Source organism: Polyergus mexicanus, unplaced genomic scaffold (genome assembly GCF_030449975.1).
Source record: "Polyergus mexicanus isolate NDT 795.1 unplaced genomic scaffold, iyPolMexi1.0 SCAF_3, whole genome shotgun sequence".
NCBI classification, from domain to species: domain Eukaryota; kingdom Metazoa; phylum Arthropoda; class Insecta; order Hymenoptera; family Formicidae; genus Polyergus; species Polyergus mexicanus.
The window spans coordinates 2,680,658-2,703,526 of record NW_027223323.1 but is presented as its reverse complement, the minus strand read 5'-3'; the positions used below and the strand labels follow the sequence as shown (position 1 = coordinate 2,703,526).

At 31.1% G+C, this 22,869-nt stretch overlaps 3 protein-coding genes across 5 annotated transcripts in view; 2 read left to right on the top strand and 1 right to left on the bottom strand.

Annotated features, from left to right (window-relative positions):
* Positions 1 to 83: 83 nt before the first annotated feature.
* LOC138931766 (carboxylesterase 1D) lies at positions 84 to 3,950 on the top strand. 2 transcript variants are annotated; one of them, XM_070292852.1, is made up of 7 exons: positions 84 to 362; positions 1,566 to 1,851; positions 1,946 to 2,131; positions 2,236 to 2,515; positions 2,597 to 3,072; positions 3,196 to 3,484; positions 3,573 to 3,950. In XM_070292852.1, exons 1-7 carry the CDS (start codon positions 105 to 107, stop codon positions 3,871 to 3,873), a joined length of 2,076 nt encoding a protein of 691 aa, XP_070148953.1. In that variant the 5' UTR covers positions 84 to 104; the 3' UTR covers positions 3,874 to 3,950. The 2 variants fall into 2 exon arrangements, with proteins under 2 accessions (XP_070148953.1, XP_070148952.1); XM_070292851.1 differs by having other exon boundaries at positions 162 to 362; positions 1,550 to 1,851.
* On the bottom strand, positions 1,418 to 7,502 carry LOC138931775 (proline-, glutamic acid- and leucine-rich protein 1). The gene is made up of 9 exons (XM_070292868.1): positions 7,228 to 7,502; positions 6,743 to 7,135; positions 6,268 to 6,608; positions 5,975 to 6,154; positions 5,634 to 5,898; positions 5,252 to 5,455; positions 4,883 to 5,175; positions 2,204 to 4,792; positions 1,418 to 2,123 (listed from the first exon to the last, which is right to left on the bottom strand). The coding sequence occupies exons 1-8, from the start codon at positions 7,276 to 7,278 to the stop codon at positions 3,955 to 3,957; spliced, it is 2,565 nt and encodes an 854-aa protein (XP_070148969.1). The 5' UTR covers positions 7,279 to 7,502; the 3' UTR covers positions 1,418 to 2,123; positions 2,204 to 3,954.
* Positions 7,503 to 10,491: 2,989 nt separating this feature from the next.
* The window catches only part of LOC138931768 (DNA ligase 1), a 45,864-nt gene continuing 33,486 nt past the window's right edge, over positions 10,492 to 22,869 (top strand). The window contains exon 1 of one of the 2 annotated variants that reach the window (XM_070292861.1): positions 10,492 to 10,863. The gene's annotated coding sequence lies outside the window, so the exon portion shown is untranslated. Of the gene's footprint in view, positions 10,864 to 19,184; positions 19,421 to 22,869 lie in introns of those variants that run through there. The other variant, XM_070292860.1, reaches the window with a different exon arrangement.

Genomic DNA, 22,869 nt, shown 5'->3' with positions numbered 1-22,869 from the left:
AGAATCGCGAAAACTTTGATATATAACATATATCCCCACTAAATTAATTCACCTCGACGAGAGACTCGCGATAGTTTTCTTTCATTTCAACTCATACGTTCGAAATGGATGGACGCATCAGCTTGTTTTTCGTTCTTTTATTTTGCTCGTTAATCGACGCAAGAGATGCAGATCTAATTAGACAAAAGAGAATTGTTGGTGGTATCGCGGCTGCGCAGCCACCTAAGGACGATCCGGTAGTTTTCGTGAATAAAAATGATCGACACGCGCGTATCATCGGTAATCGCGATCCTGACAAAGGATTCTACACCTTTCGTGGAATCAGATTTGGGGAACCACCCACAGGTCGAGCCAGATTTCAGGTAAGACAAAAGATATACCCTATATATATATAAGCGCGTGATATTATTTAATATATTCTAGGCGTAATCTAAGAATATTAAATATATATTTAATATTATTTTAGACATATTCTAAGAATATTAAATATATATTTAATATTCTTAGAATATGTCTAAAAAAGAGTATTGTTTATATGTCTAAATAAGAATATTAAATATATATTTAATATTCTTAGAATATGTCTAAAATATTAAATAATATTACGCGCTTATATGGTAATTGTACAATATATAATACAATTCATATTATTATACATGTGTGTAAATTCTATATCTCACGCGCTCATTTAACATAATCAAAATTCTTTATTTCTTGTATTATATTCATCGAATAAATGCCACAATTCTATGCTTAAAAGATTTAATCAATGCGATTTCCATCAATATGAGGATAAAAGTTCGGATTATTAATAATGCAGATTCAAGAATTACAATTTATAAAAATAGCGCGATATTAATTGTAATTATATTAGATAAAGAGTTTATTGAAATAAAATTTTTCATATCTCTACAAGTGCAAATATTAAATTATCTGACTAAACCGTTATGTGAAACTGCGATATTAAGAATACAATGTGTGCAATAATTAAATTCAATGACCTATCGAGTAAACGTGTACGTCGCTTTAACAAGGTAATCGCAAATAATAAAAACTTTTATATAAGAACAAGAGACTGCTTTTTATTGTATAATTAATATATTATTGTTAATGCAAAACTCGACGACGCGGTCAAATTGAATGGGGAATATCATTTTTATCTCTCGATGTATCCTGTCACAACGGCCCAATTTAATGAACTTGATATACATTATCAATCCAGTCCGAATAATAGAATAAAGCAAACGTGTTGAAATTTACATATTGCGTAAAACGATCGATATATACTATTCAACAAACATTAATTCTATACATTTCTGCGCTTTTATATATCAATAAATATGATATTTTGATTTAATTTATCAACTATTATTTTAATCATTATACAACATATACAACAGATCTATTATATAATATTAATTATATGTTCATATTGATAATTATGACTAAAATTAACTAATTTTAACAGTACGCCAACAATTTTTGCCCTTTCTTTGAAACATAAAATAATAGAATTGTTATAATTAAAATAGCATATTTATATTGCAAGAAAAATAAATTTACAGCGAGCTTCACCCGTACATCTCGAAGGAGAATACAATGCCACTACTTGGGGACCTCCTTGTCCTCAGCCTAGCTCTGATGGAACCAACAGAATTATAGGAAACGAAGATTGTCTTTTTCTAAACGTTTTCACGCCATCACTTCCGGATATCAGTGATGGTTATCCTGTACTGATATGGATTCATGGAGGTGGTTTTAGAAGGGGTGCAGCATGTCAGTATGAAATGAGACATTTGATCAAAAAAAGAATGGTCGTGGTGTCTATTCAATATAGATTGGGGACGTTAGGTAACTAAAAAAAAAAGCATTCTGAGAGGTAGATATAATTTTGATATAATATAGCAAGGAAAGAAAATAAGAAATCTATTGAAATCTTTCTCAGGTTTTTTGAGTACAGGTACGCCGGAAATGCCGGGAAACAATGGGATGTTTGACATGATACTAGCCATCGATTGGGTGAAGGATTACATACACTTTTTCGGCGGTAATCCGAAGAAAATAGTAGCCTTCGGTCACGGTACCGGTGCCAGTTCTGCCATGATGCTATCGTTGTCAAAATTCTGTGAAAGTAATATGTTGGCAATTATATACATATATAATTTATCGCGTATTTTTTTTACGAACAAATATATTTTTTTACCAATGAAAGAGAATTATTACATCCTGTTACAGATAGTTTCAGCGGTTTGATTGCTATGTCCGGTTCCATTTTATCTCACTTCGCTATCGACAAGGATCCTTCCGAGACGGCCAGATACATAGCGCGTAAGAATGGCTGTCCAACGAATGATACTCGAAAAATGGTGTACTGTCTGCGAGAATTGCCAATGGAAAAATTGATTAGAGTTGATTCCGAATTAGAAAACATTCGAGCGGCCGCTCGAGGTTTCGTCTCCAGTTTATCCAATCTACTCGGATCCGGTCCCGTCGTAGAAGGTTCTAATGATGGAAGGTATTATAGGGAAATTCGCCGAGAGAAACTTTTTAAATTCCTTTTAATTTACACACTCATTGTCCTAATTATGTCTTTAAGATCGCTTCCAAACTTTATGACCACATCGCCGGAGGATTCTTTGAGGCTTGGCAATTTTCCATCTATACCGCTATTGACTGGAGTCATGAGTGATGAAACGGGAGGTGCCGTTTTCGGTCAATACAGAGATGAAGTTCAAAATAAATTAAACATGGTTCCGGATTATTTGGCTAATGATTTCGTACCTTATTTGCAAGGAACTATTCCGAATATACGAAATGGATCGCGATTTATCCCGCAAGCTTTCCGCGGCTATTTCAACATCTTTGAAAGTGATAACACGCAGAATACAATCGGTAGAGTCGCGGAAGCTTTGGGTGATTCACTTTATAATGCTCCTGCATTTCTGACTGTCGATCACTGGTCCAAAAGGGCAAATGCGTTTCTATACACTTTTGACCATAAAGGAAAAAGAAATTACGGTAAAGACTTTCTCACCGGATTGCCAATCGTTGACGCCAAACAATCATCGAATGGTATAATTTAAGTGATAATCAATAAAATAAATCTTATTGAATTTTTCTTTCACACACACACACACACACACACACACACACACACACAGAGACATAATATTGAAATAATTAACTATCTCATAGGTGATTTGAATCATGGCGACGATTTAGGATTCATATTCAACCGAAACACAATTACCGGCGAAAAAATAAGTGACAACGACGAACCGGATGAGGTTGATGAAAATGTAACCGAAATTTTCACAGAGATGATAGCAAATTTCGCACGAAGCGGCATTCTTAATGTGCCTACTACAAATGTATTACACTCTAATGGCAGTACTTTGGTGTCGGATATAATTCCAAGATTCTCAGATAAGACTAATTCTTTCGTTAGTATCAGCACGGATCCGAAAAGCATGAATAATTTTAGGTATCGCCGCAAAAAATTTACAGATTACATTTATGATTCATTGATGATAGTACATTATTAAACTGTTTGCCATATATTAATGCTCTAGATACTGCGAAATGGGATTGTGGACTGGTGTACCAGAACGATTACAATCATCTATGTGTAGTTTATACAAAGTGCCTCTCCAATTAATAGAACAAGGTGCCAAAGGAACGATATCAGTAATTCAAGAACCTATCAATACAATGAACGAATTTGTCCCCGATCTCAAATCTGGCCTCAATGTCGCGAACAAATCAACCAATCGGAATACTGAAAAATTAAATAAAGAGGATATTACACAATATAAAACGAATGGCAAATTATTATCAAAGGTACCTATACCACGAATACCATTCGCTGGTTAAATTTGTACTTCATTTCTTTTATATATATACATATATATCTTTTTATTGTAAAAGAATATATCAAATAAAAGACATATCAATCTAATTATGCCAACTTGGTTCTTCTTCAAATATGTTTGGAGAATTTCGTGTACTGATGTTCAATTCATCTTGATTTTTTGAATCATCCATTTCCACGCATATTTCTTCTTCAGTTCCGGAATATTTCTGAGGAGACATCTCTTCTATTCTTTTATCTGTTTTATTTGTATACAATGTTAAATTTTCTTTGAGTTGTTTCTCTTCTGTATTAACATGTGTAATTAATTCACATTCTATTTTATTTTCAATAGTAGAATTTATGATTTTATTAATATTATGCTGATTTTCCTTTTTACTATGATGTACTTTATATTGTTCTTGTAATATATTTTCAGTTTCTTCTACTTCGCATAAATTTTCATTTGCCCGTGATTCATCTACATCCATTATACTATTATTCGTTTCTATTGGTTTTGTAGTATTTACACTTGGAAGTTTTCCAGTACATTTTGAGGCCGTAATTGTATTTAATAATTTACAAGTTTGCCGTTCAATAAATGATATTTTTGAATGATCCATATCTGTATCTTTCGAAAGCTTTTCTTCAGTTCTATCATTTTCATTTGATATGCTAATGATATCTTTACATGAATTCTGCTTCATCTGAGATTTATCTACATTCAATATGCTATTATTCACTTCTATTAATTCGATACCATTTCTATTTTGTATTATTTCAACACATTTTGACGAAATTATTTTTGGCCGTTTAGAAGCAGATAATGTTGCATCTACATTTTGGGAAAGTTCTTCTTCGGTCCGACTTCTTTTGTCTGATTTGTTAGTAGTAGCAATTTCTTCTGCTTGACTTTCAGAAACAAATTCATTATCAGATTTCCTGCAAATTAATAATATATTTTTAAATAAAATTTATCTGTTATACATACACACACAACATATAAAGTTAAATAAGACTTGTGATATTTACTCTTGTCGAGGTAATTGTAATGTAGGTGCAGCAGGATGTATAATTTTTTCTAATTCAGCTAATGCAAGCGTTGCTTCTTGAACAATGTTTACATCAATATCATGAGCTGCCATATGTGATATTTCTAGACAATATTGTATGGGAAATGCTAATGTAATATGTGGATTCATTTGCAAGGCTTTTAATACTTTGAACAGTTCCAAACGGCATTTATTGTTATCTTTATAAAAACTTTGTTCAGAAGAATTCAAATAAAAGTTGTATAATAAAGGTATCACAGTGTTCAGCACATTCTAAAAAAAGAAATATTCACATATTATGAATCATAAAAATGTTTTGTTGTAGCAAAATGAATCTAGATAAATTTACCTTGTAAAGCATTTCTTTCAATAATATGGTACCACTGGAAAATATATTCTGCAAAGTAATAAGCGCTTCTCTACACAAATCTGGGTCTAAACGTCCACTTTTAATAGAATCTTTTCCATTATTCATAACTGTGCTATTTTCATACTGACTCTGTTTAAAACGTTTTATTGCCCGTTTAGATAACTGCTGCGTTTTTTGGTGCATCTTAAACAGAATAATAAAGTAAATTTTTTTTTATTAAATAGCTTCTGAATATATATAAATTATATAGTTAATTTTTAGTTCATGAATAATATATAGATTTATATAATTATCCTTTAATGTATCAGTTAGATTTATAAACATAAACATGTATTGTTTCATTTATATCTTAAATACTTACGGTTAATAATATACGATCTCGTTCTGGTATTATATCCTTCAATATGGAACTAATACATTCATTTGCGATTGTCTCTATACCCGACAATGAACTGGTATTCATAAGCCAAGAACAGAGACATTTGTAAGCCTGTATTTTTACACTTTTGAAAGGTTTACTATTGCTAAAGGTTATTTGATTTTCTAAATCAATGCTTGTCCATTGCAATATTCCTTGGAATAATTCTAATATTTTTGTTCCAAATGGTATTAACTCCTGTGCAAATCTGAAAAACATACGTTTATATTATAAATCATGTTATTTAATTCAATAAATGTATCATATTTTATTAACATTTGTACCCATTTATTAATGCATCAAAAACTGTGAGCAAACTGATATGTAATTTTGGTAATATTATGTACAACATTCGTTCATTAGGCGAAGTTTTATTCTTTAGATTTAATGGTGTAATTGTCAATCCTCGATGTAAAACCTTTAAAATATTCTGAGGCAAAACAATATTTCTTGCTTCATATCCACTGCAATCATAAATCAATTCTGTATCTCAAGAACTATGCACACATATTTAAAAGAGGATAATATCAATTGAAATATGAATAATCATTTAATAATATAAATTTAAGATTAGTACCGTAACATTGAGGAGAGATAGATACACAAATTTGAAAATCTCTGTTTCTGTTTGTTGTAGTTATGTATATTATCAGTTATATATGGTAATTCTAATTGATTCTGGATATCTATACTTTCCAGTTCTAATAATTGATAGAATAATTTATTCATTATAACATGTAAACTATTACAAAGCAACATTTCATTATATATTAATCTGGTATATATAAATGTAGGTTCTGATGATTTAAATGAACGCTCTGTCGCTTTAGAGAGAAGAACATAGCATTTTGCACTTGCATTAACTAAATTGTCATCTGTAGAATCAATTTGTAGTAATATCATTTTTTGTATCAATCCCTGGAAACATTAAAATGATATCTTGCTCATATACAAATTCATTAAATTTAATAATTTATAATTCAATATTCATTAAAAATTACTTGTAATATAAAATATTTAACTAATAATTAAATTTTGGTCCATTTTATTACCTGAAAACGTTCGCAAACTTCAGGGTAGTGATATAGCAAAACAGCTATTAAGTAATACACCGCTCCACATTTTGCATCTATTTGTAAAGCACTAAGTATATTTATAATCTGTTTTACATTTCGTGTAGAAATCTGTTTATGTAATTCCGGTATGTTCTTGCAAAGTTCAATTAGAAATCCTAATACTTTACATGCTAGTGTTAAATCTTGCGTACTACTATGCACGTTTTCCACTACTTTAGTAGCATTAGTTATCCAAAATAACCCATATTTGGATAACACATCCTTAGAACAAGTAGGTAGAATTCTATCTAGCATAAGTAAACCATCGTATCGTGTTTTATTTAAATGAGAATTGATATTTTTTATAATTGTCTGCTGTACTGTCTCGATCTGAAACATAACATATGAAACGTACAGCATTTGGACAAATTGTTCAACTATACAAAATATTTTTGCAAAACTTATAAAAAATACTTTCCTACCTCTTGACTGTCAAACGGCAGATCGTCATTATCAAGATGCACAAACTCCATTATTTTCTTTCTCTCCTTTTATGTATTTTCTTTCACAAATGGGACAAAGTATATGGTGCAATAAAAAAGAAAAGTAATAATACTTCTACCTTTAAGGCTGCGTTCGAAAACATCACTCGTGTACACACGAGTGTCGCGTTCTATCTTCGTTATTTACTAAAAGTTGAACAAAGATAGAACGATGCTCGAGTGCTGTTTCCGAACGTACCGTAAAAAGCGAGGTTATTTCCAATACCACGTGTTGTCAAACTCAAATATGGATGCGTTCCAGAAGCACGCTATGAGCATGTTTTGTCCTTGTTCAACTTTCTAAAATAACAAAGATAGAACGACGCTTTCAGGGCGTGTTTTCGGAACGCAGCCTATGAGTGAATTGAGGCGAACTAAGTGGGGCGAAGTTGGTCACATGACAAGAGCTGCGATCGGGAAGACGCTAGAGATGCTTCGAAGCATTGCATTAACCAATCAGAATAAAGAAATCTTTATTCTTTGTGTCCTGATTGGTCAATTAAAGCATCGAAGCATTTCTAGCGTCTTCCGACCGTAGTCAAGGAGTGAAGGTGAAAAGTAAATGCCATACGCACATGCACATGCGTGAATTTTGCTGATCAAACGATTGGAAAATGTTCGTAACACCAAATAGAATTCATCCTAAATATAGTATAAGAAAAATGTATAAATAATATAGTAGATTTTTATCCTGATTGTGTTTATCATAATAAAATACTACCGATGTATTATATATATGTTTGTCACGAAAAAGTAAAATATTTTGGAAAATTTTACAAGAACAATTAAATTATAGTAGGATTTGTAATTTTTAGCTATATATCAGATTAAATATATAGTCAGACATATATATTTTTTTGCTCCAATATAATTGTAATTTAGTTGACAATTTTTATTATTTTATAATTATGACTCGTGAAATCTATTGAATGACGTATGTTTAAAGTTAATAAGATTTACATTTATAATATATATTTTGGTTTTTCCGAGCAATTTTTATAATTATACTATAATATATTTATAATTATATATATTAACTAATCATTTTTTTAAAAAACTCTTTAAAAAACTTCTCGGATGATTTTCATAATTTTTATTTTACTGGCCACAATAATAAATTTAATAAAAACTATTACCAAATATAAAAAAATAAATAATATTTTCAAATATCATTTTCCAAATACACAAAAATAATATTTAAAAATATTTGAATAAAAAAGAAATTGTCAATATTTTCCGCACAAACGCATATACGCTCAGAATTTTAAATCTTATATAAAGACATCGAAAATACAATGTGAATTGTACGCTCTGCGAGAAAAGTCTTCACGAAGCTGCACACATTATTATATGTCAGTGCCGCTTTTAATGCCCTTCTATTTTTCTTGGAATTTTTTAATTGCACCTGCTGCGCGACACTAACATATCACGCTATAAATTAAAAAGATTATGCATTATAAACGCAAATAAGGAAACTGCACTAGTCATAATCAATGCAGATGCATTCCCATGCAAACAAGCTTCAGTATGTTGTAGGGATTGTAAAAAATAGTAGTTTAAAATCGTTATTATTAACTTAATAAATCACGTAGAAGTCTAACAAAAATTAATTAATCAGTAATTAGTAAAACACTATTGGAAACACTATTCAAGATGCTTTATTATTTTTGCTCTCTAAGAATCTATTTTATCTGTAGTGATTCACATACATGTCACTCCCCCTCCCCCGCATTTGAAAGCGCGGTAAAAATTTCACTTTCGCGGAAATTTAAAAAAAAAATGTACTCCTGTTCTCTCAGCTGACGTATGTCATCGCTCTGAATCGCTTGAAATCGCTCTTAAAATTTTGGAATATATATATATATATATCTCTCTCTTTCAGGAATTATTTTGTAAATTTTGCTAGTGACTCGTCTAAGTGAAGATGAGATAAGAATAAGAACGAATGTGATAGGGCGACATTTCACGAAAGCAGATATTTTAGCATTCATCAAACTCAAGATTCGTTCGTTCGATAAATGAAAGGTCAACTTGCGATATTTTTATCAGAGCGGAAATCACGCGATCTTATAACCATAGACATATATGAAATATAGACTGCGCGTGTCGAACAAATGTTTCAAAATTAGGAAAAGAGCTCATACAATATCTGTAACTATAATTACCACGAGAACAATTTCTTTCTAGTTAAAAAGAGATAAACATATTTTCGAGACATTTCGAGTTCTTTTTCTAATTTTGGCGCACAAATTGCTAATAGATAACATAAGATATATACAATCTATATATTTCCTATGTCTATACTTATAACTGATAATGAGTTTATAGACAGTGTACATATATGTATACTGAAAATTATGATTATATGAACGACGTTATGCAATGGGGTCCAAGATGTAAGGTAAAAATGGACATCTATCGATTTTTATAATCTGTTTATCTAATAATTATAACTTTAAATATTTATAATCATGTTACAAAATCATTTATACTTTCGTAAGAGGTAGCAAAAAGACAGGGTAACACATCCTCCGTTTCATAATATTGAATACATTGAACAATTATATTCCTTCTAATGGATATATATATATATATATATATATATATATATATATATATATATATGTATGTATATATATGTTTTAAGTTCTGAATTTATTCGTGCAAAATCCGTTTGACAGTTTAAAACTGTGGAAACAACATATTTATATTTCATCTTTAAATTTACATACACGTGGTAGTTAATTATGTTTTAATAATGGGAACTTCGTTGTTCAAAGCCAAATATGAAAAATATGAAAAAACATGAAGAAGTGATATAGATTAAACAAACATTTCGATATTTTTATATATAATTTATGTCTTAAAGAAAGTCGCGCACGAGATATGCCAGATAACATTAATACATTACTATACAATATTTTTTACAGTTATTATTTTAGAAAAAGAAAGGGAGAGAAGAGAGAGAGAGAGAGAGAACATAAATTTTACGATATGGATAAATACAATTCTGTTTATATATCTCGATTATTCTTCCTCCTACTCATACTTTGGTGAGAGGTCTTTCCCATCTCCCTTTAATTCTACTGTCCCACGCCCTACCCCTACTTTCGCGGCCCTTCCCCTTCTCTCCTGCGCGTCATGAAGTTCGCGCCGGGTTTTCAGTTCCCCCACCAAATAGCATCCAGTTATGTTGTGGCGAGCGTCGATGGTTCGAGTGATCGGTCTCGCTTCGTCCTTTCGCGTCGTACGTACATACAATTTACATTCTTGAGTTTTAATTCGTGACGTCGCGTCATGCGCGATTCGCGATCGTAGTGCGTGTTCCAATAATATATCACGATCTCCCTTTACGCTGTGAAAACAAAGCAAAGCAAGTTACGTGAAAGTATTGACACGCGCGGGACAGGTCGTGAAGCGAAGGTAACGCGGAACAAGAATCGGCATCGGCCTGAAGCTGCCTTCGAAGGATTTCGCGGGTGAACTGCCACTGATTTCAGACAGATTACGTCCACCGCGAGAAAACCGCAGCTAGAATGCGGCGTGACCGGCCGATGGACGATGGCTGTTAGAACGGTGAGTACATTTGTATTCGAATACATATAGTCCGCGCATGAGTATGTTCACATGCATGTATACATGTATGTATACGTGCGCGCGAGCCACTGCCATATTGAGACAAGAATTTTCGAGGTTGGCCGGCGTCGCGTCCGCCGTATTTCTGCCTCTCTCTCTCTCTCTCTCTCTCTCTCTCTCTCTCTCCTCTTTTCTCTCTTCTCTCTTCTCTCTTCTCTCTTCTCTCTTCTCTCTTCTCTCGTCGCGTTTTTTTCTCTATATGTGTGATGTACGCGAAGCCACCTTATGATTCTGACAGGTGGAATGCGACGGCGTGGTATCGATTCATGTGAACCGATCGCAACGACACGTACCGAGAATGTACAAGTGTATCGTGCCGGATCGCGATATGAAATTTACATAATTTTACACAAAAATATTTTTTCATATCTGATTTCAATAACAGATGTAGATACGATGTATTCAATTCTATATAGGGTTAGTTCTCAGATAGGGCGCTTCGCCCTTTCGCGTCGTACGTATAATTTACATATATTTACATTTACATTAAGTTTTAATCCGTCATATCATAGTTATTTTTTGTTCATGAATTTTGCGATCAATATGGAATCATTTTTTTTCTTAACAAAAATATTGTTCGAGAGAGCTAACGCTTTTTACATTACAAACGATTGAAAATAAAAGATCTTTCGCAAATTAAATTTTATTGATATAAATAGATAAAAAAAAATAGCATAATTTTTCCTAATAAGTTAATATATATAGTTTATAGAATTATTAGAGATATCTAGAGAATTATTATAATTTATATACGTATACGTATAATTTATTATTAGACATACACAGTATAAAATCTAGAATTTTATATATATTAGTTATCGTGTTTTGTAGTAATATGTTATAAAAATACAATAATTATTGCATTATTAAATTAAGTAGCATTGCAAACGATTAATTCAGAGCCAGTAACAGTTTTTTTTAACTGCTGCTGTTTAGCCTTTCATCGATTTTATTTAAATATTAAATTAGTTTATATCGCACACGTAATAACTAAAAATAATCAATTATCTTTGAGGTCACACATTACACGTACACACACAATAACATTATAAAGATATTTTAAGAGACTTAGACATATATATTATGAAATAAGTATACATATTTTAGAGATCGGTGATTTAAGAAAAAGCATAAGATATTTCAGCTTAATTTTCCTTGGAGGTATTAAGGAAAAATCGATTCTAAAGTAAAAAAAAAATTTTTTTTTTTTTTTTTTAAATATCCCAATCTCTTTTTAATTCCTCGGTTTTAACACCATGCGGTCTTATTTGAATAAAATTATAGAAAAAGAAACGTGCACGGACTATGTATATAATACCGAGAAGAGCCGATCCTTTCCGCTTTCAAATCTGCATCGGCGTTGATTTGCGCGGCATCGGCCATGTCATTAACTTCTTCATTCTGCCGATTAATGACACTTGTACAAGTTCTGAGAGAGACGGGCGCGGTGAATTTGACTTTCACTCAAGTGCACTGCTTTCACCTATCTAGCTTAGGTCAGAAGTATTTCGAAACGGAAACTCTATTCGTGAACATACTCGCACGTGTTTTCTCCTGAGAGACGCGCTCTTAAATATGTAATGCGATCTTCGCGAATCCATGAATCGCACGTGCGCGGCAGCTTGATAAACGACACAGACTTAAAGAGATAGACTCGTTATCGACGATATGCATTTGTGTCCAGAAAAGATATAGTAAAGGACGGAAAAGAAAAGAAAAAAAAACCTTCTGTCTCGATTCTCTACGTTTTACAGGTACATTAAGCTATCTAACAATAAGTCAAATTATCAGAACGTAATAAATTATATATGGAATTAATTTTCTAATCTTTTGCTATTTTGTGCTTTAAAAAATAATTTTTTTGCTTCAACTATTAAAAAGTTACGAAGGGATAGATAGCTTAAGATTGAGCTAACAAGCCATTGTAAAAAAATAGCATATATGTAAGTCAATGCAAAAAATTAATAATACTAAAATTTTATGCTATTTTTTTTTTTGCCACTTTTTACTTCCAGAAATATTTTTTTTTTCTTGCTCCAACTTTTAAGAAGATGCCAAAAACAAAACGCGGCGCTCAGCAATAAAGCGCATTGAAGAAATTATTGCTCGTGTAATTGCACAATAGTTATATATAAAAAGTATATACAAAATTAGTAAATTAATTTCATATATAAAATTCATTATATTCCGATTATTTGGCTTTAGATAGCTTTATATACATCTACGTTTTATGCGATGTCGATCCAACATATTATAGAAAGTGCGTGGGTACATTAGCAATAAGTTTATATCTTTGTCTTCTAAAAATAAGGCGATTACGAATGAAACGAGAAAATTGCAAAAGAACGAGGAACGAAGAAGAAGTAACGAGTGTGAAACAGCGCGTGTCGTTCAAACGAAACTTTCATTTTCCTGTTTATCGTAACGGATGCCGCGGCTTTTCGTTCATCCGACACGCTTTTTCGACATTTACAAAATTTGATCGATTCAAGGGGAGGGAGTAGGGGAATATTCGCCTTTAATTTTGTTTATCGCCACGCTGTATCAAGCTCTGTGCCATCTCGATAGGCTGGGCCTGTAGAACCCCGGAGGGCCCCGGAGCGATAAAACGACCCACGCCTTGAGGCCTCTTAACAGAAGACGTTTCGCAGTACGTCCTTCTCTCTTCTTCTCCCTCTTTCTGCCTTTATCCCCAACACGTCACTCTTTATCGCGCACAATAATCTATTTCTATATCCGATCCGCGGTACATAACGGCAACAAGTGCTATAAATCGTGGATGCTACTCGTCTCGCTTTGCACACTGTAATAATAATATCCCCGCTTCGCGCGTACATTTCATAAATTGTTCGACACGCGTGAATCTGTTCCGATTGAATTTTCTCGATTGGCAATTGCTGATCTGTCAAAGAATGAATCGATGATATTGTGTTTAGTAATTTTAGATATTTTAATATTGTTTAATAATTTTCGTTAATAATACAGGATCATTAAAAATTATCAATGATATTTATATTTTATTAATCTTTTCAGATCTATAGCAATAAAATTTGATTTTATGTAGAGAATTGGAGAAATATACCTATATAGAATTTATAATAATAATAATAATAAAAAAAAAAAAAAAAATCACGTACATATATCGCGAGAGAGAATATATAAATTTCATTAAATAACTTTTAAAAACGTGCACGTTATAAGAAAGGGTTTGTTAGGTGAAAGGTTTAAGACTAAGTAGTTGGCGAATAGAATTTTTGAGTGCTCAGGAAATAAGGACGATAGATCAAATGCCAATCAGACATCGCAGAACGAGTTACACGGGCATGTTATCTCGCGAGTTGCCCCGATATATTACTTATACGGTACTGAACATACGGTTAATGAATTTTTCATCGTAATCGCTATCTTTCCGTTAGGCGTTACATTTAAATGCCAAAGGGAGCGGCAATCGCCGCGCAATTGACTACTGGCGACCGATTTGAAATTGAAATTGGCATTCGAAAAAAGATGCAAGTTTATATCCGCGTGATTATCGTTACCGATGTCGATGTGAATTGTAATCACTAGATCGTACCTTTTTACGAGATAGATTATTGCGCGAATGTACCGACTTTTACGATTTTTTCGATATGCGTAGTTCGCGTTTATAACTGGCACTTTGTCTCGCATTAAATAGAAACAATTTGAATATTTCAAATAAAGACATCTCTTATCGCGATCAAAACTGGCAATTTGCGCTTTCAAATGCTTTCAAGCATCAAATTATATAAAAGAAAAATCGCGTATGAAAATCTCCTAGTAAATAAGGAACTTCTTTTTGGAACTTCCGTTATTTTTCATATATCTGTGCAGCGATTCTGAAATATACATTATAAGATTTGAAAAATGTTAATTCTATATTGTATAATATTAAATCAGTTTCAATCTCTGGTTTATTGTGATACGGGAAATAAATTTACAAAATACTTGTCATTGAAAAAATTGATTGTATTAATGTTACGTAGAAATTATGTTTTATAATATACTTACGAATGATTACAATTAATTGATGATCGATTAATTTATAATTTATATTATCGTAATCTTTGCCTCATTTTCTATGATTGCCGACGATGGATTTACGCGAGTTATTATATACGCACTTATCGTTGCTGTATATACATTAAGAATTGTGATCGTTATCGCCTGATATAAATAATCATCGCTCGATTTCGAATGCTCGATTCGAATCGATTTATAATGATAATCCATTTACGACATCGATTTATATTGATAATCCATACGACAAGTAGATTCTTATCCGCGAATAAAACCTTTTACTGATCATAATTCATACAATATCTTGAAAACATATGTAATCTAAACTACAACACGTTTTCCTTACGCTTGAAATAATATTGATAAATAGAGTCGATAAGGATATTATTGATGTCTCTTTTGATATCAAAATGAATACCACATTTTCTTCAACTCTTGGATGAACATATGATTATTATTTAACAGAAATCTTTTTTAAAAATTTATTTTTTTTTGTCGTTTTGAAGCATATTAAGAGTTATATCGAAAAATATTAAAATTCAAACCGGGTCTAATTGAAATATATGCTGAATAAACGTAAAGTTGGCACTCCGTATATATATATATATATATATATCTTTGAATTATTATTTATTATACTTAATCTCTATCTCTTTTTTTTAAATGTCTATGAATCTATAAAATTTTTTAGAGAAGAGCCAAAACATCATTAATTATATCGGAATTCTGGAAATAGAATGTCAATTTTACAAAAGACAATTTTACAAAATTTTATAGAAGATTATTATTATATCTGCTCTTTATTTTTCGTTTGCGTATAATAAATTCCGAGATATTACAGTACAGTCGTGCGTGTGCAGTCTGTCGTTTACGTCATACGCGGACAAATTGGACCTATCTAAATTACCTCGTTAAACATATTTGGCATTCAGCGAGTAGACGCTACATCCGGATATCCTTGCCGTGCAAGGCACGTTTTCTCGCGTTGCATAACTACTTCGTGCGTACGGGGAAAAAACGATTGGGAGACGAAGGGAAAGAGAAATTGGGGAAAGAGAGAAAGTGGGAAGAATCCCGGAAGAGAAATATTTAAAGGAAGAAAGTGTCGTATTATTTTCACGAATAATTCACTTAATAATTCCGTCAGCGCGTAAAAATATGTTTTTATTTGAAGACTCAAATGTTTTCTTGTTTCTTTTCGATAACTTTATGAGTTATCGATGTTACTACAATAGATAACTGATCGAGATGAAAACTTGATAGCTACATTTTTAATTTAATCGCCCTTTCAAACTAAATTCTAAATTAAAGCGTAGATTCATCGCGTCGAGATTAGATTATTCCACAACGATTGTTGCGTGTTATTTTTTCACGATATGATAGTATCGAAAATAACCAAATATTTATTTATGTTTTCTAAATCGTTGCTTATCAGAGACGTTATCGTTATGTTACAAATGACGAGGATAACATTGTCGTAAAAAGTATTTCTATATTTGACGCTTGATACGCAATTAATTTATTTATTTATATTCACGATAATGATATCTAGCAATACAATTGCTAAAGTATACTTATTGTCAATTGATATAGGCTCAAAAAGGTATCAAAAATATTTAACAATGTGTATTTAACAATATTTAACAAATGACTTTAGTACGGTCATATAAATTATTCCTGTATGCATAAAAAAGATAAAGTCAACAATCTTTAATGGTAGCAATTAAATAATTTAACGACTGAAAATAAAAAAAAATGAATATTACTAGCTAGTTAGCAAGTCTAAATATTTCTATTTAGACTTTACAATTTTCTTCAGGAAAGAAAAGAGAAAAAAAATTGAAAAAAAACGATCGTCTAAAAGTTTCCTCGAGGCCGACGCGAAGTAGTCACGAGGTATCATTACATACTTTAGTTTGTGTTATCTTTTAAAATGAATATGTATAATATGCATTATGTATTATGCATGATTGATGTTATTGTAATTTACAAAAAAAAATATCTTTTTCTCTCGTTCATATATGTCTTTATAAATCTGATATTTTCCAACAAATTATTAAATTTTTTTCTACATTAATATGACTATTAAAGTAGAGCGTCAAGATATCTCTCGGTACCTTAATATTTTCGAAATATTTGCTGATGTGTGTCATAAATTATGAAAGGTTTTGCTCCAGCATCTACAAGATCTTTCCAATTTGTTTAATCGTCGGCTAAGATCAACTCGATTAAAAAAGGTTATTCGCCCGACCGAGAATAATCTCTATTATATATATATATCGTTGCTTTCCTTCATGGCTCCACATAGTTGTGTTCCATATGTAACGTTCGTGAATATTTCGCTTCATGTTTATAACAACTACATTGTCGGTGCGATTATTAGCCATTAGGATGAATTTATGCAAATTTATATGCTTCATAGAATATTGCAAAAGATAAAAAAAAAGAAAAAAAGAAAACGTGTTACAGTAATATACATATTTTATACTGTATACATCTTATAATTAGTTCAATTGTGTGATATTGAAAGGAAACAAGCACTATCGGACTAAAGTTATATAAAAAAAAAAAAAGTCTCGTTAATTCTATTCGAATATTAAAAATAATGTCAATGACGTATGATTAGCCTGTAAAAATTTAACAAGTTCTTCACCGCGTGATTTTGTAAACAATTGGTAGACCCGTTGCTTTTCTAATTCATTTAATTCATTTGCGTTATCCCTTCAATGTCAAAAATTTTCGATATTATAATATTCTGCGCATGGATCAGCGTATTTCATGATTACGCAATTTGGCAACACACTCGCATTGGCATGCACATGTGCGAACTGCATGCTCATGAAGCATTAACACGCCAGCACATCAATTATAGCTATTTACTCATATAAAAGGAATGGTGATGCATATAATATTTTGATAATATACAAGAAGGAATGAAGATAGTGTTCAAAGGTCGTATTGTTCGTGTAAATATAATATCGATTACATTATTAAATTAACATTTAATGTGAGAATTTTTCACGTATTCATAATTAGACGGAATATACATATAACGCATACATTTACAATGAAGACGGTATGGTGTTTTTGAACAAATATGTAATATATTTCTTATTGATAATATTTCTTGCTTATTTTAACAAGAACTTATTTTTAAGAAAATCTTTTATAATAAACGAGAGGCGAGAAAAAGAGATAATTTTTTTACTTATTTTTACATTTTATTAATTGCACTAGTTTATGTTTCGTTGATGCAAATTAAGATGATGCCAATATTTTATACTGGCAAAAAATATATACGTCATTGAAGAAAAACGAAGATATCTCAAGATACAAAACATACAAAACAATCGTATATATATATAACCACGTATTGTTGCATCTTGTTCATTCATCACTTCAAAATATCGCAGGTATAATATACATACTTCCGTGGCTATATACTATATTATATGTATGTCTACTGTATATGTGTAATTGTGTAGGTGCAGGTATACAGTATAGTGCATTAATGATACTATTGCAAATAAACTATCGCCTTTTCTGGTAATTTAGCGCCGTATCCATTTTATTCTCTCTAAATTATTCGCGTCTATACTTTGTACGTCGGATCAAAAATGTATAATATTAAAGCATAGTTTACATACACACAAATTTTGTTATATTATATATATATATATATAATTTATATTATATGTATATATAATATAGATTTACTTGCGACAGTTTTTTAACAAAGCATAATTTTTTTTTGATAATATTTTAATTTACAAATAGTCATAAAGATATTTATATTCGAAAGAAGCTGTATGATAAGACGCAAACTAGATAAACTTGAATAAAAGTTCTGCTAAAATAAGGTTTATGTGAACTCGAGGGAGCAATCACGTTTCGTGTTTATTATTTATTCACATATTGTTATTCTGCATTAATTAATTATTATTATTTATCCATATTGTTATTACATATTTTTTGTAAAGCGTCCTCGATGCAATCGCCGTCTTAATCCATGATCTAACAATGATTTATGATTTTTAATCCGGCGGCCCTGAATGATACGTCTACCTTAATTGCAAGTGCATCTGCACAGGTGCACAACATTAACGCGCTCCATTGTACACACATGCTATGCGTGTACACACGTATGTACCCACCTGCGAATGCCGAACTGTTGGCCAATCACACGCCGAACGATAGACGCCATCTATAGTCAGATACCGCCGTCTCGTTCGGCGAGCAGTCGCGTCTCGCGTCAGTTAGTGCTCGGCTGCGGTATATGTAACGCACGAGTCTTTTTTCGCGTAATAAAACAAAAATTTAAACACGAACAAATCAATTGCCGTGGAGTCTCTCCTTGCGTGGACATCATTAGAAATCGATTCTCAGACACGCATGTTTCTGTGAGCCGTTCGCGCGATCATTCCAAGAAGTATCCCCGATATTCCAATAAAGACAACAGGTAAGCGCACGTTGATTAGGAATATCCTTCGATGAGATATTCGCGATAAATTTTTCGTGCTTACATTTCCTAGCGAACGAATATCCGATCTGAAGTTGCAATTTGAGCGTCGAAAATTCTCTGTTTACGCGATGAATTTTCGTTATTTTCTTAAAAAAAAAAAAAAAAAAAAAAAAAAAAAAAAAAAAAAAAAAAAAAAAAAAAAAAAGTATTATAAAATAATAACATTGTAGAAAGATTTATTCATTACATAATGATATCAATTGATAGAATATATCGAAGCAAGGATTGAGAAAATAATACAGATTTTTATATTTTTATAATTGTTAATATAACATATGTGTTTTGGTGCATTATTCGCTTTGATTCAAATATTATACCTCGGCGTTACATTTTGTGATCAGTCACGAACGTATTACTTGCCCCATGCGTTCTATGAGAATTTTTAGATAAAATCTAGTATATCAATCAGTGACTAGGCAGACAAATTTGTTAACGTGCTTCGACGTTGCAGCTACGCTTCCATCGGTGTAATTTAAGTTACCTAATTTCAATTAAGTCTCGTCCCTTTCATTATAGTTCTATGACGCAGGCAAAGTATAAGCAAAGTATAAACAAAGTCGAAGAAAATTGAATCCAAGTTTGTATTTATTGTAAGGAATATCGAAATGATATATGCTTGGTGGTATTCAAAATATTTACACAGTCGAGTGACAGCAATAATAACAAGCGAGTAATTAAGAGAAGCGGAAGCATTATAGGATGATCATAAAGATTCTCAGATCGTGACAATGATTTATGATATTAATCCAACGCATTCGTTAGCGGAGAACTCGTTAAATAATTAAAATCTAATTAAAGTAAATATAGTTAAGTTACTATATAATTAAAATTAGCTTAAGTAGATTACGCGAAATATTTTATTTTCACACGAATACTTGTCTATTTTATATTTGAAATACAATATATATAAATTTTAAAACATTTGCAAAAACATATGATCATTTTGATCCGACAAAAAGCAAATCATTTTACTTAAAAAATCAAGGACAAAAAAGTTTTTGTTAATGAAAGTTTAAATAATATACGCGAATAACACTAATTCGCCAGCTATAGTTTATAACTACGGGCATACAAAAAATATTCTATTATTTCTGTATTTTAGAATATTTATAATTGAAAGAAAGGATTTTTTAATATATTTCAATGTTGTAGAAAAATCATAGATTTTATCTACTTATCATATACATTTATACAAGACAAATTAGAATAAGCGGAAAAAGAGAAATTTGTTGATCAGAAAAATTAGCACAAAATTGTGCCAACGGCATAGTTTTGTAAAATGTTAAATACTTTCTCTGAGCTATAGATTAACAGTGCTAATTCTTCTCACGATAATGCATTTTGCATTTTTAATCCTTAATTTTAAACATTTTATTGATTAAATTATACACCTACATGTAAAAAATTTTGTTAAAATAAATATAACTCACTTGCGTGAGATTTAACAAAAAATGAAGATTCGTTATCTGAATTTTAATTGTCACTTATACAATATATATTCCAGCATTTAATGTCGAATCAAATGGAGTTCCCCCCCCTTTTTTTTTTTTTAATATGACCTTTAATATTTACGAGCGATGCGTGTGCTGAAACATCGTGTATAGACTAAAAATAAGGCCGAATGCCGACCCTCTTTCAATTTGCCGGGCAATTGCTCGTTTTGCTCGCGCATGATATCGGCCCTGAAATTATCAATTCCATCTCGCAGCCCCTTCATATCTCCTTCATATTACGCAATAATCGTTACATCCAATGTGACATCTTTACGAGGTAACGATGCTATCGATCGATATATTCGCATGCTAACCGTAATCTGCGCTGACAGTTATATCCTTGATAATCGATACGACGGCACGAATATCGTTTGAGAAATTGTTACGTAATCTCGCTAAAATCCGCAGGACCGATGATTAATCATAGCGTGTCGCAACGCTTTATTATCCCTTTCCTGCTGAAGATGATGTCCGGACGAATCTCGCGAAGAAGATAATTTTAATTTTTCGCAGGCAACGTTTATTTTCTGACGTTAAATTACGAACACATCCTTTTTTGAAGTATTCAAGGAAAGAAAATAATTATGAGTATTCAAAATAAATAAATTATTATATTTCACAATATTTAAATATATTATCGTAACAATATTGATAAAAAATATATTGTACAGAGAATATATATCATATTTTACAGCACAGAGAATAGTTATCAAAAAATATTTAATTAAAGGAATGAAAATAATTAATCGATTATTTTCTCGAAAAACTGCTTTAGCAGTATAATAAAAATATACATATTCTTTTTGTTATTCATAAAAAAATTTCATTAAATTTATATTTATAGAATTGGAAATTAAAACATTATCTTTTTATTCTTTTTCTTGATTGTTAAACTATAAAAAATAACTACAAAAGACTATAAAATATAAATAAAACTATATATAAAAAATTAATTTTTATTGAAAAAAATGGATAGTTAAATAAAGCATAAATTATTCGTTACAGTTCTATCCTATTTTTTCATGTTGTTTTAATGGGTTATGCATAATTACTGAGAATTATTAAGTGCCTAAACGAATTAGCAGGGAATTAAAAAACCGGTTTTTTTAGTCGAGTACCGTAACTTTGCTATTTCATTTTGCCACCGGATATAGCAATACTATAGATATAGATGGAGTAACGCACTTCTATCGCTTTAATCGCTTTATTCGCGCAGTCTCAAGTGCTTACATTCGTAAATAAATAGTTTTTTAGTTTTCTCCTGGAAAAAAAATTTTACAAAGAAAAAAATAAATGACTGCAGCAATAGGACCGACATGTATGTATAAGTATTAAATATACGGGGAATATATATTCGTTGTGCAATAAATAGATTAAACAAACTGATAATTTTGATCTTAATTTACTACACATAACATTATATCGCTACATTGTGCAAAGTCAGATTGTTTTAGTGTGTTAGCGATACAATATTATGTGTAGTAAATTAAAATCAAAATTATATATATATATATATATATATATATATATAAGTATGTATGTATGTATTTATGTATGTATTAATATGTAGATAGAACAATGTGTGATTATTTGCAATTTAAAGATACAGTCATTTTAGGTATTAATATGCATTGATGATGTTATCATTGATTACGATCGCTTGCCGATGTTAACACATGTGCAAAGTCAGACTATGTTTTAACGACGCGATATTATGTGCAATATAAGACAAGAAAATATTAAGTATTGATCTCGATATGCGGAGCGTCGAGTTTAGGAGGATAAATTTGTCTTTACGAAAATGGGGAAATAATATAACAGCGCGATATACAGCCGTGCATTCTACGTTAACGAGAAAATTAGGGACCGCGAAACAGGCGCGCGATTAACAGC

Excerpts from the sequence above, each read along its gene's own strand:
- LOC138931766 (XM_070292852.1), top strand. The coding sequence starts at position 105 with ATGGATGGACGCATCAGCTTGTTTTTCGTTCTTTTATTTTGCTCGTTA. Across the intron at positions 2,516-2,596 it reads GAAGGTTCTAATGATGGAAG|ATCGCTTCCAAACTTTATGA; the intron begins GTATTATAGGGA and ends TATGTCTTTAAG. Across the intron at positions 3,073-3,195 it reads CGCCAAACAATCATCGAATG|GTGATTTGAATCATGGCGAC; the intron begins GTATAATTTAAG and ends ACTATCTCATAG.
- LOC138931775 (XM_070292868.1), bottom strand. The coding sequence starts at position 7,278 with ATGGAGTTTGTGCATCTTGATAATGACGATCTGCCGTTTGACAGTCAA. Across the intron at positions 7,136-7,227 it reads TGCCGTTTGACAGTCAAGAG|ATCGAGACAGTACAGCAGAC; the intron begins GTAGGAAAGTAT and ends GTTATGTTTCAG. Across the intron at positions 5,176-5,251 it reads TGAAAGAAATGCTTTACAAG|AATGTGCTGAACACTGTGAT; the intron begins GTAAATTTATCT and ends TTCTTTTTTTAG.